Source organism: Malania oleifera, chromosome 4, assembly GCF_029873635.1.
Source record: "Malania oleifera isolate guangnan ecotype guangnan chromosome 4, ASM2987363v1, whole genome shotgun sequence".
In the NCBI taxonomy this organism is placed as follows: domain Eukaryota; kingdom Viridiplantae; phylum Streptophyta; class Magnoliopsida; order Santalales; family Ximeniaceae; genus Malania; species Malania oleifera.
The window spans coordinates 77992105-78010150 of record NC_080420.1 but is presented as its reverse complement, the minus strand read 5'-3'; the positions used below and the strand labels follow the sequence as shown (position 1 = coordinate 78010150).

The following is an 18046-nucleotide window of genomic DNA, read 5'->3' as shown; positions in this document are numbered from 1 at the left end:
ATCACAACAGTATCAGAAGCTCAGAACTAAACTCTCCGTCCCTCACCTCAAATTCCCTTATAACACTCTTTCTCCTCCTACTATTAGCCAAAGTAAAAAAGAATTTAGTTTCAAAATCACCCTCCCTAACCCATAAATTTCATCCTCTGCCTCCAACTCCTCATTTCCCTAAAAATTACCACATCTGACTCATTTTTAAACCCACCCCCTAAGCATCTTCCTCAACTAGAGACTCCTTCCTTCTCTTTACCTATCCAATAGCTCCAAATCACCCAAAGCTGTTTTTTTCTTAACCTTTTAAATTCTATTGTCTCCATAAACTTCAATGTTGGCCTAACAAGGCTTAATCTCGTTTTGATGATAACAAATCAAGGTTACTTAACATGTTTGTTTAAGTTTCAGGGCTCAAGTGTTTTTTATGAAATCAAGTGATTATGCTTGAAGAGCTTGAATGAAGTTGATACTTAAAGCTATGAGTCATGATGGATATAAAGCATATTGAAGAATTGGTTAAAGCTTGGACAAAGCGTTGAAGCAATACGACATGAAGACTTAGGAACATAGCTATCTTATTCTTTAAGAGTCTCATGTAACTACTTGGAATCTCAATATTCAAGTTGAAGCTCTTGGGATTCATTATGGACTTAGAAACCTGTTTTTAAACATGGAAAATATTTTCATAAAGTCTAAAATAAGTTTTCCAAGTTACAAATTTAAGTTTTAGAACAAAACTTTGAAAAATAATAAAGTGGCTAAGTGGTCAAGCAACTAATATGCTACTATGTAAATGAAAGAACAGAATAGGATCAGGCGACTGAACCATCAGGGTCAGGCGACTGACTTGCTACTGGCTGTTCTTATGCGCTATTTAAAAGATCTGGCGACTGACCCTATGGCTTAGTCAACTGATGTCTATGTTTTAAACTTTTAACAGCACAGATTTTGTTTCTAAAATTGAATGACTGGGTTTCCAAACCTGAAGAAAACTTGGGGAAAACGGTAGGAAACTTTTCTACTCTATATAAAGGTAATCTTTTCGCAAATTAGGTTAACATAATGCTTACATACAATTCAAATTTTGAGTTATACTGCTGAAATTTTTCTTGAACGGCTGCTGAAACCTTGCGAAATTCTGATTTGATTTTTCAAAATCCACATTCTACAATCAAAATATTGGTTATCTCTTCTTGAGCTTCATCTCTTTATTGATTTATTGAAGTATATTGTGCTCTAACGTGTACAAATTCTGCTCTATTGAAGAGTATATTTCTCATACAGACAAACTTGTTTTTATTGTTTTTGTATTGACGGTTCAGGGCTTTGAATCGTTGCCTAGTGAGAGGGTGGTTCTCCTTAGAGAGGGATCTCCACCTTGAATGGAGAGAGGGGTTCTTCATTTGGTTACGAAGTGGAAAGGAAAAATCCTCAAAGCGGGTTCTTTGAAGCAAGGACGTAGGCTGCTAGCCAAACCTTATAAAAAATTCTTGTGTTCGATCTTCTTCTCTCTATCTCTTTTAATTTCTGCAAGTTATAACCTGCGCGTATGATTTTATATTTATTGGGAACTTGCTTAATATTGGGAATTGATCGTGATTGAATCAAGATATCATATTGTATGCTGGTTGTGATGTTGGATTAAAAAATCAGACAAACATTAATCTCTGAATTCTTGAGTGAAAAAGCTGAGGTAAAGGGTTTGTGATTGATCATTCTATTGAAGCATAAGTGCTAAGATAATCCAAGTTGCTCTGCTGAATTTGTGTCTTAAAAATATCATTGACTATTGCTGAAAATCAGATTCTGATAATTGCTCAACTTAATTAATTGAAGTTTGAGTTTGGATTATAATTTCAGTTATCATATTTATATCTCGGATTGTTGATTGGTATAGTACGGTCGCTGATTAGCTTATTGTGATTACTTGGTTGTGGTGATTTAAATTAAAAAGGGTTAAGATAAATTAAAATTCCACTAAGAAAATTTTAATTACCCAATTCACCCCCGTCATGGGAATTCATCTTAATTTCATTCAAATTCCACTTCTTCACCACCTACTTCAATTTTTTATACTTTCTCATAAACCTAAAACTGTGGACTTAAATTTCCACGAAATTGTCAAAATTTCCGATTTCCATCACCCTTGAAATTGAAATGGAGTCGATTTCCAAGTTGCATAATTTCCATCGAAATCTCAAAAAATCATCCGAAATTTATCAAAATTTCTTAGCGAAACTTGTCAAAATTTTAACCATACAATGAAATTTTGTCAGAATTCAAATGAGAGATTTAGGAGTCAAGTGAAATTTCTCTTTTAGTTTATTTTATTTATTTTATCGTAACAAAAGATTATTAAAAGTGCTTTTGAAATTATATGAAAAAATAAACTTACAATAACAATTTATTTAACCATTCATGTCTAAATTATCATTATTTTTATAATAAATGATGTTTAAATGATTTATGAATTTCATTTGTATTAACTGAATATGTTTAATGTACATTATCCTACAAATAAGTTTGGTACACATAATATTTTACAACTTTTCCACCTCATACAAAACATAGATGTATTTAATTTGTAATATATTAGTCTTCAAAATTATATTATCATGTTTGTTAACCATTTCTAAAGTTTCACAAAGAATTTCAGCTTTAATACTAATTTCCATTATTTTTTCAAATTGAAATCAACATTGAAATCGAAATTTCCGTGCTTTTAGAGCTTCAAAATTTGAGTCGAAATTGAAATTTAAGACCTCGCCTAAAACCCTCCCAACCCCTTTCAACATCCTCATTCCAAATATTTCTCACCAAATGAAAAAAAAAATTTATGATCCAACCACAAATTTTCAAAAACCTAAATTGAGTAGGAACCGAGCTGATATTTCTCGACTCTAGCAAGATAGGAAAATGACGAGACACGTGTAGACAAAACCATTTGAGAATCGTTTGGAAACTCCTCTCCCCACCCTAGGCAAAATTAAATCCAATCTGATCTACTAGGATCAACTCTCTCCCCATCACAACCAAGAACAAAGAGCATTATCCATTTGAAGGTCTCTCAACCCACACTCCCTAATAAAATTATCAAAATTAATCATGCTCGAAGAAAACCTCCCTCCCCCTTTCTTTTCTGCATGAAACCTCACCACATTAAAATTACCCCCCTTCATACACCCCTATATCCCCCCAACCCCCCAAAAAAGAAAAGGGAAAAAAAAAACTGCACAAATAAAACCCGAAAACTGCATAAAGCTCTTCCCCAAAAATAACCTAAACACTGGCCTTGTAGGACCATACACAAGCATAACCCACCACTGACCCCTACCTCTAATATCTAATATCTAACACCACAGACAAAGAAAAGAAGCCCAATATACTATCAATTTTACAAATGGAATGAGTGTCCCACATAATTAAAATCCACCCATCCCTAGCTGCTAGCAGCTTAGGAGGGAATTAACTCCCATTCCACACACTTCCCTTCCCAAATACCCCTAACCACCCCTACTGGAGAACCACCAATGGAGGATTTTAGATGTTCATATTGTATCTAGTTTTTTATGTTTTAGTTTGGGAAAGTCTCATTATTTTAGAAGTTTAGTCAATTTAGGTTTATTTTGTGTATTTAAGTACTTTAGGGTTATTTTTTAATTTCTTGTTTTATTGGGACTTCTATGTAAATACGTGTTCTAGTTAGTAGTAGCTATAAGTGCTGGACATGTAAGTTATAGTACAGATTCTCTCTCTCTCTCTCTCTCTGGTTCTGTCCTTCTTCTTCATCATCTTCTTAAGAAAAGAAGCCCACTAGACTATCAATCTTACATATGGAGTGAGTGTCCCGAATAATTAAAATCCGCCCCCTTCTCTCTCTCTCTCTCTCTCTCTGGTTCTGTCCATCATCATCATCATCTTCTTAAAGAAAAGAAGCCCACTAGACTATCAATCTTACAAATGGAGTGAGCGTCCCGAATAATTAAAAACCCCCCATCCCTCACTGCTAGCAGCTTGGGAATCAAGTTTTTTATGTTTTAGTTTGGGAAAGTCTCATTATTTTTTAAGTTTAGTCAATTTAGGTTTATTTTGTGTATTTAAGTACTTTAGGGTTATTTTGTAATTTCTTGTTTTATTGGGACTTTTATGTAAATATGTGTTCTAGTTAGTAGTGGGTATAAGTGCTGGACATGTAAGTTATAGTATCTCTCTCTCTCTCTCTCTTCTTCTTCTTCTGCCCCTGCTTCTCTTCTTCTTATCTTCTTCTTCTATTTCTCTCAATTATATCTATATATATAAATTCTAATATCTATCCTACATCAAATTGGTATCAGAGCCTAATCGGTTCAGTCTCAGACTTCCCTGTTGCTGTTCTTCCATCAGATTTGGAACTCCTACAACAATCTCCACTAAGGTTCATCCAAAAACTCAAATCCATATCCACCACACGACTGCATTCTTTATCAGGCTTCATTGCTGTAATAGCAATTCAGAAGTTGCAGGAAAATCCCAGAAAACAGAAGCATTCATCAGCCTGCAACTTTTTCAGGAAATTACATTTGTGCCCCTGGGTTTCGAAACCCTAATTTCCACCAACCAAACCACAACACCTCCCTTACCACCAAAATCAGACACCCTCAAAATTTCATCACCATATGATCACCGGAAAGGCCCCATGCTCCGGCTGAAAACTTTCCAGCCGACTCCCCCTAAATCCCCCATTTCCTGCAATTTTCTTCCTGCACAGCCACCCTCACTGGAATCCCCACCCTCTGATCTGCTTCCACCCCCAGAAGCTCACTGTCGGAGAAATTTGCAGACTTTCCCTGTTTTGCTCAGATTCGCAAGAAATTGCTTCCAGCTTCAAGAATTTAGATTTTACCTGATATTTTGAAGCTTTCTGAGTGAATATTGAAGTATCAAGCTTGGCCGCATTCCTAAGGTGAAATACAGCCTAATCTTGGGCTGTTCCAGAAAATTTCAGAGTTTTGAAGGCCTGCCAACATCCAAATTGAGGCCTAGTTGATGTGTTTTGAGATTTTACTGCGACAAATTGGTTTCCACTATGAGATTTTGATGTTGATTTGACAAAACTAATCTTGGATTGCTTAGTAATATTTTTGGAGAAAAATCAGTGTGTTAGCATAGTTCTTGAAGCATCTGTCAGAAGTTAAAGTGAAATATTTGAAATCTCAAAACAACAAAATTAAAGCAAGGAGACTTTGGTAACATTGTATGGACTCACACTACTTGAACTCCATAGAAATTGATTTAATGTTGCTTGTCTATTTGGTACTTATTCGAGTTTGCATTGTTCCATATTTACTCTCTGGTTGAAAAAAAAAAAAAAACAAACAAACAATTAATTTGAGTAAATTTCGTATATGTGGTTTCTACATAGTTGGCAATCTCAACAATTACTAGACAAACCATGTAGTCTTACACAACTTTCTTCTAGTGTCACCGACTATTACCTTAAATTTAGAGACCTCATTTATCAGTGTGCACTAAGGAACCTAGAATGGTAATTTTGTTCAAGAAAGGGTTAAGGGATGAAATAAAAAGGTTTATTATTATGCAAATTCAAAAATATCCCACCACTCTATATGAGGCTTACCACATGGCTTTGGAAGCTGAGAAATTTCTCCAACCAACAACCTATAACACCACTTCCTATCTTAAATAATTTAATCATTCCAGATCAATTTCTCCATGGTCATGTAGAATTCCTAGATCCTCACAAGATGTGGATGAGAAAACTCAAATTGTTGAGGATAAACAATCAAATATCAAAAGTGTCAATGCAAATTCTGTGTAATTGATTATCATGACTACATAAATGATTTGCATATTACTAGTGCACAATTTTTCGATTCTTCAGTGGACATGACTCATGATCCTTCTCAATGGTCAGAAGGTAGTCTTAGCCTCTTAGGCCAATCAAAGATGTTCAAGAGAAAACTCAACTTGTTGAGGATATCAAAAGTGCCCATCCTAATTGTTGCATAATAGAATATCATGACTACATAAATGACATGCATATAACTAGTACACAATTTTTTGATTCTTCTGTTGATGTGAGTCATGAATCTTCTCAAAATGAGGTCTTACAGTCGTAGACTTGTCTTTAGTGACCCTGAGCATTGTTGGGCCCTCTAGGCCAAACATGGACCTTGATTTGTCATCACACTTGGTTGTTGAAACTTGCAATGAACAGAAAGATGAGTTGCCAACTACTAGGACAGACATGCTTGTCAATGACCTTGCTCTTCAACCTCAATTTTCCATTTCTAACCCAAAGAGCAAGGAACAATTGGCTGCTGTGGAGTTTAATGAAAATTCTTCAATCATGGAACCTATTGTTGAAAAGCCTCATGAGACTATTTCTCCACAATCCAGCAAACTTGCACTTCCATCCCTTTCACCTTCTCCCTCTACATTTTCCTTAACCAAATCTAGTGAAATGTTGTCCATCATCTTACAGTATGGATTAAATGCATATTTGCTTGAGCTGCCTATAGATTTGGGATATTAAATTGATTTCTTGTTTGGAGGACTTGTTATTTATCAAAGGACATTGCAGCCTTCTATGCTACTTGCAGTTGGACAATCTACTACGTATTCTACAATGGTGATTGATGATGCAATGCAGATCGTGCCTCCTCTTGATTTGCCTCCATGTTTGACTTTGTTCCCTCACATGAAGCTAAAGCTACTATGCCATTACAAAACTCGAGGTCAAGTTTTCTCTAACAAGGGGAGTTTGATGAAGAACCACCAATGCGGGATTTTAGATGTTCATATTGTATCTAGTTTTTTATATTTTAGTTTGGGAAAGTCTTGTTATTTTAGAAGTTCAGTCAATTTAGGTTTATTTTTTATATTTAAGTAATATACAGTTATTTTGTAATTTTTTGTTTCAATGGGGCTTTTATGTAAATATGTGTAGTTAGTAGTGGGTATAAGTGCTGGACATGCAAGTTATTGTACAGTTATTGTGCAGTTTCCCTCTCCCACCTCTGTTCTGTTCTGTTCTGTTCTTCCCCTTATCTGTTCTTTTTCTGTTCTGCCTCCCTACTGCTGCTGCTTCTCTTCTTCTTCTTCTCTTCTTCTTATCTTCTTCTTCTTCTCCTTTCAATTCTCTCAATTCTATCTATATATATAAATTCTAATATCTTCTCCTTCTTCCTTTTCTTTTCTCTTCTGATTATACCTCCCACCTCCGTTATGTTCTGTTCTGTTCTTCCCCTTATCTGTTCCTTTTTTGTTCTGCCTCCCTACTGCTGCTGCTACTTCTCTTCTTCTTCTTTTCTTCTTCTTATCTTCTTCTTCTTCTCCTTCTTCTTCTTCTAATTCTCACAATTCCATCTATATATATAAATTCTAATATCTGTCCTACATCAAACCCCCCCCCCCCATCCACATTTTTCAAATTCCGTTTCCAAAATAAAAACATCTGCGCACTTCTAACTAAACTTCCTTAAGAAGCCTTCTCTTCATCACATCCCCTAAGCCACTCATGTTCCAACTGACAATCTTCATATTTTTTTAACAATTTTACCCCCACTTACTGTATTATCACCCTCACCCCCTCCCCCCCCCAGCCCACCCAAAAAATAAAAATAAAAATAATCATTAATAGAGCTAGCTAACTTATGCAACTCCTTCCAAACCTTCATTTTAATAACAATCAGCTTCATTTCCTTCCCTAAAGGACTGAAAGCTTCAAACTCATCCCCTCAAGGAGCTTTTGCGGAACGCAGTTGTCCCTCTTACTTGCCAAAGAGCTAATGGCTAAGATTCTCCCTTATAGATTTCTCTCTTTGGCATAAATTATTATCAGTAAATTCCCGCATTTTAGGAAGGCTATAATGCCTTTTTGAGGATTTAAGTGTCATTTGTTTTCCTTGTTCAATTCTGCTTCAGCATCACCCACATAAATTTCGGATCCAGACAAACTAGAGATAGCAATTGGACAATATTCCAAATGAAGAATAAATGCCAAAGATCCCTCCTCAATCACACATTCTAATTGACTCCATTCTTTAAATGGTGAACACCAGCCTGTATTTCTTCAGAGAAACTTCTAGGTCCATCATTCCCTGCTTCCTCTTGCCCAAACGAAACACAATCTCCCTCCGACAATATGCCTTCATTAGACCCCCTCAGTAGTTTCCTGAGGAGAGCTTAAATACTCACTATCATCAACTATCCTGCTTTCACTAAAGCTCTCCAGCTCATCATCTGAAGTCTCCTCAAGAGTGTCAGGTTTTTTGAAACCACCAATAAAGAAGACAGCATTCTGAAGTAGGACAATATTCTGTACACAATATACATCAGAATGTCCTCTTGTATCGACATCTATTTTTCATGACTATCAGTAGCACAGTATTCCACTATTTCCCCCAATTTCTGAGTCTGCCGTTCTTCAAGACCCTGAATTTCATTTCCCACCTAAACTTCTTGAAAATCCTGAATCAATCTGCTGTTCATTTTCAGATTTATATTCTGCAACAGATCCTCTCAGCTCTGCTTCAAGCATGAACTGATAGCAACAACTCCTGATCCAAATAAAAATTTCCCAACCCATCTTTCTTCAAATTGCCCAACCCAATCTTCACAAAAGTTGCCTGACCCTCCATCCCATAGAATTCCTGACCCATCTGCCTCCTTCATATGTAACCTGCTAAATCCCTCCAACCCAACCTTAAATTATTCATTTCAGGCCCATTCCTCCCTATTTCAACCCAGTTATTATGACCAAGTGTTGAGCCCACCCAACACCCTTATTTTATTTTTGTAGCCCACTACTTGTACCCTTTCTGACTGGGCCAAGAATTTGAAGGCTTAAATTTCTAAAAACTGAAATACCCGCTGTGTCCTCCCATGAACAACCAAATCCAAACTACTCCCCAGATATTTCCCCTGAAATCACAACCCTCCAATACAAAAACCACATCTAATTGTCATTGCTGGAGCTACTGAACTCCTTCACCAGAGGTTGACAGAGCGTCAATGCAAGAAAGGCACTGAAAGACTGTCCTTGTGTTCTCACAATTTCCTATATTCCTCAAGCCAGAGTCCCAACAGAAGCACCCCTGCCCAAGATTACTCATCACCTCCACATTCCTATCGATCGATACATCTACTAAAACTTTCTGAATACTCCACCAACCTTCCACTTCTCTTCCTCTTGGTATTCTAACAGAATAAGACATCCATTTTCCTTCACTATTTCCAGGCACAAAAATCAGCCCCCATTGTTGGCTAGCAATTTCATTCTGAAAAAACTTCCTTCGATCCTCAATAATGTTCCCCCACTGAACCCTTATCTAACTGAAAATGTCCAGCCCAGAACTCATCCATTCTGTTAATAAACCACTGAAGCTCATGTACATCAAGAAACAGGTAGGACATCAAGAAACAGGTAGGAACTGTGCCTCCATGCAAATTCTGATAAATGTACAGACCCATCTTTTAAAAAAATTCAAATTAAAAACCTTTCTGAGCAAGAAAATAATTATGAGACCCATATTGACTTAATCAAGATGAAAATTTCCATAAATTTGTACCAAAGCACAACCACTGGGAACAATCTTAAAGATTTTCTTGTTGTGCAGAGAATCAGAGAAATTCTGAATCAATTAATCTGAAACAGCCTCACCCACAACTTATGTCAAAAAAGACTTAAGAAACAAAATTCCACATCACCCAGTCAATGACGAAGAATGCTTGCCAGAATCAATAGTGTCTTCCAGTTCATCTGTATCATGTCACATCACATATCGCCTCTCACAAACTTTGAAAATGAAAATGAGAACCTCAATTTATCTCATGCTACTTAATCAAGGTTCAATCATTTGGGAGCATCATTCTGTCAGTTTTCAGAAACATCGCATCAAAGTTCCAGATTAAGAGCAACCCCTGTAAATTGTAATACATCTTTTGCTTGTATGTAGTGGAGAAAGGTGTTTCTTTCCATTAACATGTATTTGAGTTTTAAAAGGTTTTCTTAGAAATTAGGTTTATTACAGAAAAGTAAGAGAGACTGCATTGCAACATATTTTTACGCTGGTTAATGTAGCAGCAGATTTTTCAGCAAAATTAGGACATTACAGATTGAGGAGAAAATAAAGATGGATTTCGATATTTCCAGAAAAGTCTAAGTGCCTCTGAAGTAGCATTTTGTCAAATACACTATACTACATTTCTATTTTTACTCGGACACTATACTAAGTGAGTAGTGTTCCCACTGCATATGATACCAATTCTCATTTAGTATACAAGAACCATGAGATAATACTACCAACAATTGTGTACATGACCGAAGCAAAAAAGTCTAACAGTAAGAACCACCATCATTTCATAACTGCACATTCATCATGGCTTGCCTCAAAGGCTCAAATAACATATAACAAGTAGCAAGTGTTAATCTATTAACAATAACATAATTATTAGGTGTAAGCAATTAGTTTCCTTTAAAAAAAAAGAAAGTAAGGGATGAAAATCACCTTAAATTTTGAGCGCGACTCAGCCTCTAGCTTCAAGTAGAATGCCCGCTCCTCAGTAGAGAAATCCACCTTAGTTAAATGTACTGTTTTTGGTGGTAGTCTAATTACAGGCTCTCCATCAATCAACGTGTCTGGACAACAAACACAGGTATGGATCAGAATCAAACATAAAAATAAATAATAAGTTAGATATCAAATGTCACATATCTGAAGGGGAGCCAAGGCGCAACAGTAAAGTTGTCGCCGAGTGACCTGAAAGTCAGGGGTTCAAGGCGTGGAAATGGCCTCGTGCAAAAATGCAAGGTAAGGCTGTGTACTATAGACCTATTATGGTCCGCCCCTTCCCCAAACCCCACATATGCAGGAGCTTTGTGCACCGGACTGCTCTTTTTATATCACATATCCATCCCCATTCTAACATAGCAAAGCAAAATTTTTAATAATAAAACAAATATGAAAGCAAGTTAATAAATAAACAATCAAATTTGTGTGTCAAAAAAAATGTTAAATAAGAGAGAGAGAGAGAGAGAGAAGCAGATTTGATGGGAATAAGAGAATGAAGCCAGGTCACTCATGGACAGACTATACTTCATGAATGCATTAGACACGACTAAATGTTCCTTTCTTTCTTTTTTTTCTTTTTTTTTTCACTGCATGCAGTGTTATTTATCTTGAAAAAGAAAATTAAGAAGAATGTGTTGAAATACTTTTTATAATGGACCATCGCAAGGAAACTTATGGGCAAAATCTTATTTTATTTTGTCATTAAGTTGGAACCACTTACATATACAGATTATTGTACTAATATCACACAAATATCAATGTAGTTTCATTAAACAAAACAATAGTGATGAACCGTTAAGTATTTAGGGTTTATGGCTCTTTGCCTCGAACAAAGTATTATTTTCATTAATGTCATTAAAACAGTTGCAACTATATGCTTCAACTCACATGTAATACATAAAGGACTACTACTAGGAGCAGTCGCTCCTTGCATTCTCTTGCCCATTTACCCTCAAATGATGGGCCAAGTAACAATTTCCTTGAAACATAATATGACTTAACCACTTCCGATGGTAACTCATTTAAATAAATAAATAAATATTAGAAAAAGAGGAGAGCTGAATGGTTTATATCCTAGGTTGAGGACCCAATACATGACAAATCCAGTCATGGCTGCTAAAAATCTACTTGATAATGTCACCGATAGAGATAAATCACACAAACGCCATGCAATGACCGACTCCTCAGTCATGAGATCATCAAACTGTCGGGCAATGGACAATTGCAGCAGCCAAGTGAAACCTTTTGATTTCAATCTTTGGTTTCCTTTCCTGTAGCAGTGATGGAGTCAATCCACCATCAGGATATGTACTTACCTTTCGTTTCAAAATATATCTGTCTTGTACTAGGTTCTGATATAAGAAGTGAAAGGAAAGAGGTTATAGCAATGAATAAGGTCAATTACAGTTTCCAACAACCATGATGAAAAAATTATCCTCAACGGCTATTCTCTGAAATGCCCTGTCACTTTCACTACCAAATGACAGTCTCTCTCTGTTTTGTGCATCTCTATCCCCTTGGTGCTGCCCCTTCTTTTATCATTAAGGGTCAAAGAGGTAGCCCATTTTTATTTTTTAAATAAATGCCAAGTGATCCAATCACAAGGCAAGTGTGTAGAGAAACTACTCAGGAGGACTGCATGGAGTGACTGCTCCAAACAGTCCACTCAATACAAAATAGGAGGGGAATTCAAACATCAAACTTGGATTCAAAATGAAACAAAGAGGCCTGAAGTAGCTGCAAAGATAGTTAACAGCTAAAAACAAAACAAAACAGCAGACCTCCAAAGCCAACACCCAAAGCAATATATGCCTCCAACAATACAACTGTGATTTTCTACTCATCTGAGCAATAACTACAAATCACCATCAAATTTACCTTTCCATCTAAACAGCCTAACTATACGTTCAGTAAAAAGGAATGGAGTAGAATCAAATGGAATGGAATTGAATTTATCACTTGATTTCTTCACAGTCTTCATCTAATTTTTTTATTCCAGCCCATTCTCCCCATTCCATTCAATGAACCAAATGTGGTGTAAGTATATCATCCTTTGATCAGTTCCTAACCTCCCTTTTGCAATATTTTTCTTATATAAAAATCAAATTCATTGAAAAAGTAAATGAAAGGAGGCTGTCTTGCTAAAATTCACCATGGTTATCATTGAAGAGAAGTGCCAGCTCAAAAAGATCCCAAATCAGCTGAAAAGGGGGAAACCTTCAGAGTTATGGCCCGTTCCCTAGGCTGGGGGTTAACTTACTAGTGGCCTGCCTTGAGAGACGACAAAATCCCAATTGCACCACTCATTATGCAGAAATATGTGCAAACCTTCATATAGTATACACACAAACAAAAGATCATCAGAATTATCTCTAGAAAATTCAACTGCAGTCACTAAATTACCTTCATGAGTAATCTGAGATTAATCCAATGACTAACCCTCCTTGAGGCTCTAAAGAATAAATGACCATGTCATGGAAGGTGCTGAAATTGTTGCAAAGAAGAAAGGTCAAAGGCCCTTTCGTGAACTAAATTATGTCAGTATAGAATTTTATTCATTTAAATCTAGTAATTTACAGTGACAATTTGGAGAGCTAGAACTAGAATTCCTCATGTTTCTAGCAAACAGCCACTGTATGTGGTGCATCATGATCTCCACCCAAATCCAACTCTCTATCAACACCCTAATCCCAGTAAAAATTAACCGCAGGGAAAGCAACAAAAAACTAGCACAATTCCCCAAGTTATGTGGTATAAGTGAGTGAATGAGAGAGAGAGAGAGAGAGAGAGAGAGAGAGGAGGAGGAGGAGATTCCTCTTAAGTGTGCACTCGTTTTGCAATTTGTGAATTTTGCAATAAGATAGGACATCTTTAAAAATCATGTTACACAAAAAGAAAAGTACAAAATTTTCAGTGGTTTCATTCTAAAACAAAGATTAAGCAAATATAAGTTCCCAAGAATAAATTATGTGCCAATCCACATGGACCCAAAAGACAATGGGTACCACAAGGATATGGTTGTCGCTGATTTATGCAGGAAAGTAGACTTGATGCACGTAGAAAACTACAATCCAAAGGTTCCTACAATACCTTCATGGAGAAACACCAAATTTCCAGTAAGAAATGGTAATATTCCTATAATAAGAGCCCATGCACGATATTTTGAAATTTTAACTGGCCTAAATGCAATTTGTATGATATAAATTTTCTATGCTTCCTCCAAAATTATCATAAATACATGAGAAGAAACAATATACAAATGTTTGAAATTGTTTTTCAGATAATGAACTTGAATTTGTTCAAAATGAGATTCAGATTTTTTGCTTGGCCAAAGGAATTGTTCATCAAACATCATGTGTACATACCCCTCAGCAAATGGAGTAGCTGAATGGAAAAATAGAATTTACTTGACATAATATGGTCTCTACTCTTTCATATGCATGTTCTAAAATCTTTTGGACCGATGCCCTCTTTACAACTTGTTTTCTGCTTAACAAGATGCCCTCCAGTGTTGTAGGGGGCCAAATTCCCTTCTCCATCGTGTATCCAAAAACATCCATGTTCTCTTTTATTCCTCATGTCTTTGGGAGCACATGTTTTGTTCATGTTCCACATATGGCTCAGAACAAAATCTCTCCTCATGCTGCTAAATGTGTAATTGTTGGCTACTCGAGAATCATAAAGGATATGATGTTATGATCCCCCCACTCGCAAGAAATATGACAAATTCTCTCCTCATGCTGCAAAATGTGTAATTGTTGGCTACTTGAGAATCAAAAATGATATGATGTTATGATCCCCACACTCACAAGAAATATGTCAGTGCAAATGTTACCTTTTTCTAGGGGACACCTTATTTCTCTAGTGCTAAGTCCTCCTTGGATGAATACAATCTGAGTCCAATGATTTCTGGCTCCCCCTCACACATTGATCCTCCAATCCCTACCCTTATCCCTCTAGAAAAAACTTATGATCCTCCTCTGAATCCATCAGTTATTGACCCAAATAAACAATTGAAAGTTTTATGAATATCAGAAGCAAGCATAGACATCATTACCACCATGCAGCCGCCTCTTTTGCCCTCCACAGTTTCAACTTCTAGTTCTAGAGATCCATCCCTGCATGATTTGAAATGCTGTCGATTGCACACTGGAAAGGTACTCGAACATGTACTCAACAGTCATTAATTTCTTATCCTATTCGTCATTCTATTTCAGTTCAACACCTTCCTAGTCCTATGCGTTCTTTTGCCTTGTCAATGACCTCTGTCTCTATCCCTTCTTCACATGCTGAAGCACTTCCTAACCCTAGAAGGAAGCACACAATGGACATAGATATGGATGCCTTAAACACTCGAGGAGCATGGGATTTAGGGGATCTTCCTCCTGGTAAGGAGTTAGTTAGGTGTCGTCGGGTCTACACCGACAAATATCTTCCTAACGGCTCTGTTGAACAACCTAAGGCTTGCTTGGTTGCCAAGGGGCACATTCAAACATATGATTAATTATTTTGAGACAGCTTCTCCTGTCGCTAGACTAAATAATGTTTGTGTATTGATCTCATAGGCAGTTAATCTTGATTGGCACTTATACCAATTGGATGCAAAGAATGCCTACTTATATGGAGATTTGCAGGAAGAAATATACGTGGAGCAACCTCCTGGGTATGTTGCTCAGGGGGAGGATGGTAAGCTACAAGGTTGCCTGTGATTTATGGTCTTAACTCTTAAGCAGTCTCCTCAAGCCTGGTTTTACAAATTTCGTGCATTTCGTTTCATTCAGCCCTACTCCAATCATTCGGCCTTTGTCCACCAAACAAGATAGGTGTGGTGCTTCTAGTAGTTTATGTTGATGACATCATCATCACTACCAATAACCAAAATGGGATTGTGGACATCAAGTCGTGACTTCAAATCAAGGACTTGGGCATTCAGCGTTACTTTCTTGATATTGAGATTGCAGTGTGAAAAAGGGTTGAACTATATCAATGGAAATATACCTTGGACTTGCTAAGTGAGACTTATATGTTGGGAGCTAAACTGGTTGATACTCTCATGGGTCCCAATCTAAAGCTATCTAGGGATGTTGGACCAAACTTTGAAGATAAACATCACTCTAGGTATTTTTGGTTGGCAAGTTGATCTACTTCGACTGTTAGTAGACCTGACATACTCTTTGTTGCGCGGGTGGTGAGTCATTTTATGGAAAATCCCAAACTACCACATTGGGATGTTCTTTATAGGATTCTAAGGTATCTCAAAGGCTAACTTGGCCAAGGTTTGATATATTAATGTAACGTAAATTGTGAGACCATGGAATACTCTACTGCGGATTGAGTTGCCTCAGTTGATGATCGAAGGTCTACTACTAGATACTATACATTTGTGAGAAGGTAATTGTGTTACCTAGCGTAGCAAGAAAAAAACTATTGTAGCTAGATCTAATGCTGAAGCAAAATATCGAGCTATGGATCATACTAAGAGTGAGCTTATGTGGTTGAAGTCTGTTATGTCAGAAATGGGATTCTTGGTTAAGATGCCCATAGATATGTTTTGTGATAATCAAGACATCATTTATCTTGCTAGAAAGCCAGTGTTTCATGAGATGACAAAGCACATTAAAGTTGGTTGTCACATTGTGAGGGATGTGTAGAAATTTGTAAGGACTCCATTTGTAAAATATGTGGATCAGTCGGGTGATGTTTTCATCAAGGCTTTATTTAAGTCTGCTTTGTCTAGTGGTTGGGACAAGCTGGGGTTGGGTGATATTTATACACCTCCAACTTGAGGGAGAGTGCTAGAAGAGATAGGCTTTTTATAGTTATACGGTGTAAGTAGGGGTATTCTTGTCCTTCAAGATTTTTTTATTATTAATATAAAAAAAGGGCAGACCTGGAGCTGAGCGTAACTCTCTAGGAAACTGCTGCCTCCTTCTTTCTCCTTCTTTCTTCTTCTTTTCTTCTCTTATTCTCTTCTTTTTTTCTTCTCACCTCCATGTCTAACTTCACAACATAAACAGTGCATGAAAGGCATGTAAGTACAGCCCTAGGTGTGACTTATTTAGTTTATATATATATATATATAAACAAATTAATTTTATTAGAGAGGGCAGAATGCATAAGAAGAATAAAACCAAAAAAAAAAAAAAAAACAATAAGAATAAAATCCTACCTTTACATCAAAAGTAATTAATTAAAAATCTCACAGTCTAAGCTCAAAACCAAACTCAATGCAATAGATCCAAGCCAACAAAGCCCACTGCATGTCTTCCAAGGAGATGTAGCGAAAGAATCCATTTGCTGACACCGACAATGATGAAAGATAAGTCACTACACTCCAAAGTTATTAGGCATAGCCACTCCTTTAAAAATTCTAGCGTTCCTTCATATCCAAATACACCAAATAAGCCAATAATAGAGCATTGCCATAAAGCTTTCCTATCCTTTCCTTACTAAAGCCTCTAGACACGATGGTACAAAACACCTTCAATGTGGACAAGCAAACCTAGTTCTCACCAAATATACCAAATTATTTATTCCAAATAGCCATAGTGCAAGGACAATGAAGAAATAAATGTGCAAAAATCTCTCCACTCCTAAAGCAAAGGGCACAAATATCCAGTGATTGGGCTTTATTGGGTCTTCTCTTCTGAAGCAAGTCATTGGTATTAGTTCTTTCAAGTACTGCAGTCCAAATGCAAGGACAATATATTAATAATTAAAAACATGGAAGGACAAAATACCCCAACTCACATCACCTAATTACTAAAATAACATATTCTCTTCTAACAGAATTCGTTGCATAAGCAGCTTTATCAGTTGACTGATCTTGTGCATTAACACTTCCATAAGCTGACTCATGCAGCACCTCATTAAAGTTCTCATCAACCACACTACAAGGGCTTTGACACTTAATATCCTGAGCTTCATAAGTATCCATTTTGATTTTTGAGTGAGATTTATTCTGTTGCATTAAAATTAATTATACTTGCTTTTTCTATTCTGTTTTGGGTGGAGCATATGTTAGATCAAGAATCTATTGGATTGAGTATCCATAGGATTGAACATATCCATTAGTTGTATTGAATCAAAGAAAACTGTGCGCCAAGTGCACGTGCACTAGTTGATTTAATAGTGGAATACCCACGCAAGTTTCTTAGGAAGTGAACATAGGTCACATGAGACTTATATGTTTGATTGTCTTTCTTAGTTTGTTTACGTGATTTATGTGATTGCTTCTATGCTTCATTCTAGAGCAAGAATTGTCTGTAAATTTGATCACACTCAATCAACACCACCACCACACCCCCCCCCCCTCCCCCCTCTTTGGTGTCATAAACTCAAACTGCATGCATAACAAAATGGAGCAACAAGAAACTTAACCACACAAAATATAAGGAGATGTCAGGTTGGATAACACTTTCAGGCAATTCTCTGTTTTCCATCAAAGCTTCCATATTGCCTGATGTCAAATTGCAGCT

At 36.6% G+C, this 18046-nt stretch overlaps 1 protein-coding gene across 7 annotated transcripts in view; it reads right to left on the bottom strand.

The window, feature by feature from the left end:
* LOC131154194 (helicase-like transcription factor CHR28) overlaps positions 1-18046 on the bottom strand; it is a 140512-nt gene that overhangs the window by 82968 nt on the left and 39498 nt on the right. For all 7 annotated transcript variants that reach the window (XM_058106793.1, XM_058106794.1, XM_058106795.1 and 4 more), the window contains one exon: positions 10506-10636. In XM_058106793.1, the coding sequence (XP_057962776.1) occupies positions 10506-10636 (131 nt within the window). The remainder of the gene's footprint in view (positions 1-10505; positions 10637-18046) is intronic.